The 8,186-nt window shown below is 42.8% G+C and overlaps 1 protein-coding gene and 1 pseudogene across 1 annotated transcript in view; both read right to left on the bottom strand.

Moving 5' to 3' along the window:
- The window catches only part of Wdr81 (WD repeat domain 81), a 523,698-nt gene that overhangs the window by 269,593 nt on the left and 245,919 nt on the right, over window positions 1–8,186 (bottom strand). Inside the window, exon 18 of the mRNA XM_080282279.1 lies at window positions 1,792–1,946. Coding sequence (XP_080138405.1) covers window positions 1,792–1,946 — 155 coding nt within the window. The remainder of the gene's footprint in view (window positions 1–1,791; window positions 1,947–8,186) is intronic.
- LOC145412677 (5S ribosomal RNA) lies at window positions 5,725–5,839 on the bottom strand (annotated as a pseudogene).

The raw sequence follows: 8,186 nt of genomic DNA, 5'->3' as shown, positions 1-8,186 counted from the left end.
TCCATTCTCTCCACAAGACCATACTATATCAGTACACTCTCTACGATTCTGGTGTCCACAGACTTCCTGACTCTGTATCTTTCAAAAATCACATTATCTCAGTACACTCTCTACGATTCTGGTGTCCACAGACTTCCTCACTCTGCATCTTTCAAAAATCACATTATTTTGTATCCTATCCACTCTCTGTACTCCACATACATTCCTCAGCAGTCCCATCTCCATTGCTCTCACTCCTGACTTTTCATTTTCGTGCCACAACACAATCTCACATCCATATGTTAAAGCTGGCACTAACATTCCTTCATGTAAGCCTTATGCAGCTGCAACACTCAAGCCTCTGTTTCTTATCAAGGCCTTCATGGCACCAGCTACTTTCCTTCCTTGTGTCACTCTACTACTTCTTTTGCGTATCTTCCTCTCTTTTCTATCACTGTACCCAGGGATATGAACTCACCAATTCCAGTTTCTCTCCATTCATTGTAACATCACACAGGGAGTCACTTTCTCTCTCAATAACCATAATTTTCCTCTTTTCTACATTTACTCTCAAGACACGATGCTCACAGTCATTAGCAAAACTGCATTGGTCTACCAAGTTCTTGTCTGATATCTGCAAGTAGCACTGCATCATCTGCATACAACAAATTTGAAATATTCTATCCATCACCATTCATTACCAACGACATCTCTCTCTCCATTACTCACATTTTTACTTCTCTCATCACCCCATCCACATACAGTGTATATACTGAACAACCATGGGAACATCACACAACTTTGTCGCATGCCCACAAAGATCCTGAACTATTCACTTATATAAATCTAGTTTAAACCATGCAAAACTACAAAAACTACTGCCCATCATGCACAGAGTAGGTATTCCATGACATATCTGAGTCTCTGTTATGACTCAAACATGATTTTTAATGGTAAATATTTTTAAAAAGTATTTTAAAATGACACATCAACGTACCATCAGAATTTCTGTAGTCGTTTTTGAAATGATGCAAAAAGTATATTAATTATTTATATACAATTTGCTATGGTATTATATATATATATACATATATATATATATATATATATATATATATATATATATATATATATATATATGTATACATATATATATATATATATATATATATATATATATATATATATATATATATATATATACTGTATATACAGTACATAAACTCTCAATTATCTGTCGTCGCAATACATGGCCCAATGCAACATCTGGCACTGCTGGTCTGGCTCTATGAAAACAACAACTGATGAAAATATGCAATATCTGGCACCAAAACAGGACATAACTGGCAATTTTATGCAATATCTGGTGTCGAGGTGTATTAACCAGCTCCTAAACGGTAGGCAACTGGCAAAGTTTACTATACTACATCATTACTTTATTGCATTTTATGCTTAATTTTCATCTTTTACTCATGGAAAACTTTTTACGATAGAGGGTCGAGACACAATAACGCAATATCCGCTCAATACCCAATATTGAGCCAATAAAAGGGTACAATGCAATATCTGGCATTTCACGTTATTCAGCGTAGGGATTGGCTGAATTACTGTACGTTGGATAATTAGAGTTTACTGTATTCTACTGGTATTCTTGCCTGCTTGGCCTCCAATAATAGCGATCAAATGAGTGTTGGGGTGTGTGCTACATGCTACATACGGAAATTAATTAAAGTAAAAATAAGGATTTTCTGAAAGTCAGTAAACTCTCACCTACATCATTTAAATCATACGAAGAGGCAAAGTATTCCTGACCTGGTTCAGCCTCAGCATCAGTTAGATCAGCCTCAAGGTGTGCTGAACCAGGGGCTTCTTGCCTGAATGGTCGAGGATCTGGGGGAGCACTAGAATGCGAGTCATCTTCACAGGGAGACGTCAAACTCTCGCCGCCCAAGCTGATGTCAACACTCCTGTTGGTTAATGGAAGAATATTCAGTGTTAAGAAACAGCATTAGTGGTGGTGGTAGTAGTAGTAGTAGTAGTAGTAGTAGTAGTAGTAGTAGTAGTAGCAGTAGTGGTTGTTGTTCCCTAGGCAGTCTGGCCGAACAGCCCAGAGTCCCTAAGGAAGACCACGGCTGAGACCAGGCTTTCCCATTGAGCTCTCAAGGAGTATATGTTGTGTTGTTGGCATAGGTGATTGTGTACAATGCAGTTTTCATAATGTGCTTAATAGTATGGTTTGCTGTGTTGCATCCAGGACAGGCATCAGTGACGGAGCCATCCAGCCTCTTCTGATAACTTAATACAGCTGGATGGTGCCCACATCTTAGCCTGGCCAGGTGGACCCTGTCCTCATGAGGGAGATAGGATTCAGAAGAATGGATATCAGAAGGCCATGCATGCAGCTGTGTGTTGTTTTTAAGTAACTGAATGGAGCAGTGAGTGGTTTGAGTTTGGATATGCTTCTGAAGGCCGGTTTGAGGCGGGCGAGGTGGGAGAGATGACAGTATTTGTGTATGATATCGTGTGCTGGGTATTGTTTTAATGTTTCTTGGTGTGTATGGATGTGTTACCATGTAGTGTAGTGGATGGTGCGGGTTTGTGGAGGCTGCTGCAAGAACTTGTGTGTGTACCTCTCACGTCCAGATGATCTTGACTTTAAGGACTTTAATTTCTTGGTGTACGTAGTCTGTGGGTGTAGTAGCTGCGCAGCCTGTGATTATTTTTAGAGCCTTGTTCTGTATGGTCTGTAGAGTGTTGTAGTGTGTTTTATTGAGGTTAGAATCCCATGCAGGGCTTGCATACCTCATCACTGACTGCATATATTGTTTGTATACTGTGATGGTGGTTTCTTTGTTGTGTCCAAATGTTGTATGGGCAAGTGACCTTAAGGCATTGTGTCGTGGTATCAATTTATCTTTAATGTTTGTGGTGCTTTGTTTATATGACACTGATGTACTGTATGTCAGACCAAGGAGTGTGTGTGTGTGTGTGTGTGTGTGTGTGTGTGTATTTACCTATTTGTAGTATACAGGAATTGAGCAATGCTCATGTTGTCCTGTCTCCATATCAGCATTTATCAACTCTACCTTTACACACATGAATGTTTTTTTCATGCACCACCTTTTCGTCTAAGTCGTTCCACATACTTATGTATTTACCTAATATACCTAATTGTGATATACACGGAATGTACCATGCTCGTGGGTTTCCGTCGCTGTTTCTCAATAAGTAAAATTTAGCTTTAAACTCGTTTAAATTTTTAGACTGGACGATCTCTTTGTCCAGGCTATGCCATAAGTCTATACTTCTGTAAGGAAAGCTGTATTTCTTAATATCCTTCAAGCAGCTTGACTTTTTCAATTCCACTCCATGTCCTCTGGTTGCTCTCTTATCCCATAAAAACAGATCTTCTTTGTTAATTTTATCTGTACTTCCGAAAGGAAAGCTATATTTCTTAATATCCTTCAAGCAGCTTGACTTTTTCAATTTCATTCCGTGTCCTCTTGTTGCTCTCTTATCCAATACAAACAGATCTTCTTTGTCAATTTTATCTACTCCCACCATGGTCCTGAACACTGCAATCATGTCTCCCTTCTTTCTCTTTTCCTCTAAGGAAGGCAAATCCAGCTTTTCCAGCCTCTCTCTGTATGACAGGTCTGCAAGACCGGGGACCATCTTGGTTGCTGTTCTTTGTATTCTCTCAATCTTGTTTATATCTTTCTTTCTGTGTGGGGACCACACTACCACTGCATATTCTAACCTGAGGCGGATCATGGCCACTATCAATTTTTTCATCATCTCATCCATATAATGAAATGCTACTCTTATGTTAGTCAAGAGTTTATAAGTCTCTCCAACTATCTTGTTAATGTGGTTTTCTGGTGACAAACTATCTTGGACCAGCACTCCCAAATCGTTCTCTTCTCTCATTTTTGTGATTAATTCATTACCCAATAAAAATATTCAGTGATGGCCTCCCAGTACTTTTACCCATTTCCAATATTTTACATTTCTTTACATTAAATTTCATTTCCCACGTCCGGCTCCAATCATGTATCCTATCCAGATCCTCCTGCAGCATTTTACAATCCTTCTCAACCTCTACCTTCCTCAAGATCTTTACATCATCAGCAAACAGACTTGCATAATTGTTCACTTCATCATCCATATCATTTACGTAAATCAGGAACATTACTGGCGCCAACACCGAGCCTTGAGGGACTCCACTTGTTACTTTCCTCCATCCAGACATCCTATCCTTTATTACTGTCCTCATTTGTCTGTCTCTCAAAAAGTCTCTCATCCATTCCAGAAGTTTCCCCTTCAGTCCTCCTATATATTCTAGTTTCCACATTAATCTCTTATGAGGTACCTTGTCAAAGCCCTTCTCTAAGTCTAAGTACACATAATCCACCCAACCATCTCTCTCCTGTACCATGTCAATCGTTCTTGAGTAAAAGCTCAACAAGTTAGAAACACATGACCTTCCACTTCTGAATCCAAACTGACATTCAGCCAAAATATTAATCTCTTCTAGATATTTTATCAATCTGTCTTTCAGGATTCTCTCACACAATTTTGCAACCATGCTGGTTAGAGACAATGATCTATAATTCAGGGGTTCTTCCCTGTTTCCTCCCTTATAAACTGGTACCACTTTTTCCCTCTTCCATTCTTGTGGCACTTTCCCCTCTTCCAGAGAACACACGATTAAACTGTGAATTTTATCCACCAGTTGTTCTCTGCATTCCTTCAGTACCCAATTAGAAATTCCATCAGGCCCTGGGGCTTTCCTTACATCTTGAGTTTCCAGTAATTTAGAAACTACCTGTACCTCCACTTTTATATCTTTTATCACCGGTACATTTCTAATCACTCCCTCCCCTTCCACAAACTCTTTTTCATTAGTGAAAACCGATTGGAAACAATTGTTCATTATTCCAGCTTGCACTGCTGCATCCTTAAAGACCTCTCCTTTTACTTTCAATTTGGTGATTCCTTCCTTTTGTTTCAGTTTGCCATTAACAAATCTATAAAACAGTTTGGGTTCATCCTTGCATTTGTCTATTATACCTTTTTCAAAATTCCTTTCTTCTTCTCTACGTATTCTTGTGTATTCATTTCTAATTCTTTTATATTCTTCCTTTGTTCTGTTGTTACCTCTCTTTCTCCAATTATTCCATGCCTTATCTCTCTCTTTTTTTGCTCTCATACACCTTCTATTAAACCAGTCCTTTTTCCTGTTTTCTTTCCCTCTTACTCTTGGTACAAATTTTTCCACTCCCAAATTATAGAGGTCTAGAAAGATATCCCACTTCCTCTGTATCTCTCTTGTTTCTCTGAATTTTCTCCAATCCGCATTTTCAAAAAAGCTTCTCAATCCTGTAAAATTTGCTTTCCAAAGTTGTATCTTCCCTGTCTATGAAGCTCGTCTCTTGGCTCGACGTTCCCTACTATCATCGCAAACTCAATGACCACATGATCACTTTCTCTTAAAGGACAGAGATATTTCAATGATTCTATTACATCGGGTTCGTTGGTAAACAGTAAATCTAACCTTGCTGGTGTGTCCTCACCTCGAAACCGTGTCTCTTCTTTGACCCACTGCGTCATCACATTATTCATTCATTCATTCATTCATTGCCAGACGCCATGTATCCCAGACGGGGTGGCCAAGGGCTTAGAGTTAATTATTTTACTGGGAGGGGCACTAATCCTCCACCAACCCCACTTGACACGTAGGGATGCCAACAGCATCTGGTGTTCCCAGGCGGTCACCCATCCAAGTACTAACCAGACCCAACGTTGCTTAACTTCGCTGATCAGACGGGAAGAGGTGTACTCAACGTGGTCCATTATTATATTTAATAACATAGTGCCCCACGAATCCTCGCCGCCTCCTGAGTACCATTCTTCCCAGTTCACCTCTTTACAGTTAAAGTCACCCACCAAAATTATATTATTGCTTTTCTCAATTATTTTTTGTAAATAGCTAGCCATATCTGACAACATCTCCTAGTATTCATCATCATTCCATGCTCTCGTCTTAGGGGGAACATACACTACCGCCATATCTCTCTTAACATTCTCTCGAGTTTCTAATTTCATATACAGTAATCACTCTAATATCCGGACGCCCAATAACCGAACATCCCCACTAACCGAACCTTATCGTCCTGGGATCAAACATTCCCAAAATGGTCCGAAAATCCAAAAAAATAAATAAAAAAAATCGATTTTTTGCCGTCCGTAATTTGAACTTGCCGCGCGCGCCGCGTGAGAGCATTGTTTTGGTTCGTCATTCCTCCGACGTCCGATAGAGCGCCGCTGCATCCTCCCCACTTCCCGCCTGTCTCTCACCGCGACAAGACCTGCGCTGTTCGCCATGGCTGCCCACGTGCTCGCTTTTGTGGTGGTGCCGTACTTGCTGCAAGGCCTCCTGCTGCTCTCTGCCATACTCTTAGTGTGTGTGATGATGGCCCCGCCTCCTGAGAAAAGGAAGAGAGTGGTGTTGACTCTGGAGAAGAAACGGGAGATATTGGAGAAGGTTGATGCAGGTTGGTCTTCCTCTCGCATTCTCCGCGAGTTCAACCTGGCCCGGTCGACTTTGTTCGATATCAAGCGTTCCCGAGACAAGCTCATGCAGTACACGGCTGACTTCTCGTCGAGAAGCAAACGCAACGTGGAGAGGAAGGTTATGTTTACCCCCAAGTATGCAGAGATCGACCGCTCCACGTTGATTTGGTATCGACAGCAACGTGCAGCTGGTGTGATGGTACGTGGAACGGAGCTGAAGGCTGCTGCTGAGAAGTTTGCAAGGCTTCACGACGCCCTTGACTTCAAGGCATCCGAGGGTTGGCTCTTCACTTTCAAGTTATGACATGGCCTTACTAACCGTAAAGCACATGGCGAAGCATTGGACGCTAACGAGGATGGAGTGGACGAGTTTCGGCACAAGGTGAAAGGCTTGATCGACAGGGAGGGCCTCACTCTCGGTCAAGTCTATAACGCTGATGAAACTGGCCTATTCTATCGCTCAGTGCCAACGAACACTCTAGCCGATGAGACGGAGAAGCGTGTACCTGGCCGCAAGCTTTCTAAGGAACGGATATCTGCTTTGTGTTGTGCCAATGCTAACGGCATGCACCGGCTTAAGCCCGTTATTGTTGGCCGTGCAAAGCAGCCTCGGTGCCTTCGTGGGGTGATGGATGTCCTTCCTGTCGTATGGTACCATTCTTTGAAAGCATGGTTCACAGCTGTGATTTTCAAAGACTGGTTTCACCGTCACTTCGTCAAGGAGGTCATCCAGTACCAGATGAAGACACTGGGAATTCCTCGCGACCAGGTAAAGGCTCTCCTTCTCCTCGACAATGCACCTGCCCACCCGTGCGACAAGGACTTGGTTGCTGAAAATGGCCGTATTAGGTGCATGTTTCTGCCACCTAATACGACTGCTCTCATTCAACCAATGGACCAAGGAGTGATCGTGGCAACAAAGCGCCTGTACCGTCGGAAGTTCCTGGACGAGGTGATGGTTGTCCTCGAGGACGACGACGAGCGCAGGGAAGGACGTGACACTTGAGGCAAGCGGACTTTGGAAAACTTTCGCTGCTACAACATCAAGTCTGCGCTGTACAACTGGGCTAGTGCATGGAAGGAAGTCCCTGTGAAAACTCTTGAAAATGGTTGGTCTCGTCTGCTTCTCGGAACAGATGTGGAGTACGATTTCCTAGGGTTTGACGTGGATGACTTCCATGCACGGCTACGTACGCACGGCGACGATGTTGATGTGGACGATGTTCGTGAGTGGTTGGACGACGACGAGGGCGATCCTGGGTATCAGACGTTGTCTGATATCGAGATCGCGTCTTCGGTTGCTGGTGTCAGTCCCGAACTTGAAGATTCCGATGACGAAGGCGATGATGATGCGGACTTCTCTCAGCAGGACACTACTCCAGCCATCCCCAAGCTGAGCGCACTCCGGGAACATCTAGAGTTCGTCCTAGACTACCTGGAACACCCGGACTGCGACAGTGAGATGGGGCCCTTGGGACTCGTGGAGGAAGTGCGTGCTTTCCGGCAGCGCATCATCAATCGCCAGAATCGTCGGTCCTTGCGTCAGTCAACGATTGACAGTTTTTTCAGGCCCATGACCCCCACTGTGCCAAGCCCTGGTTCCACTCTGTTGCCTCCCCAAGACAGGCCCT

Source organism: Coenobita brevimanus, chromosome 93 (assembly GCF_032717465.1).
Source record: "Coenobita brevimanus isolate Jiangsu-jjx chromosome 93, ASM3271746v2, whole genome shotgun sequence".
In the NCBI taxonomy this organism is placed as follows: Eukaryota; Metazoa; Arthropoda; class Malacostraca; order Decapoda; family Coenobitidae; genus Coenobita; species Coenobita brevimanus.
The sequence above is the reverse complement of the archived record's forward strand: the minus strand, read 5'-3'. Positions and strand labels throughout refer to the sequence as shown.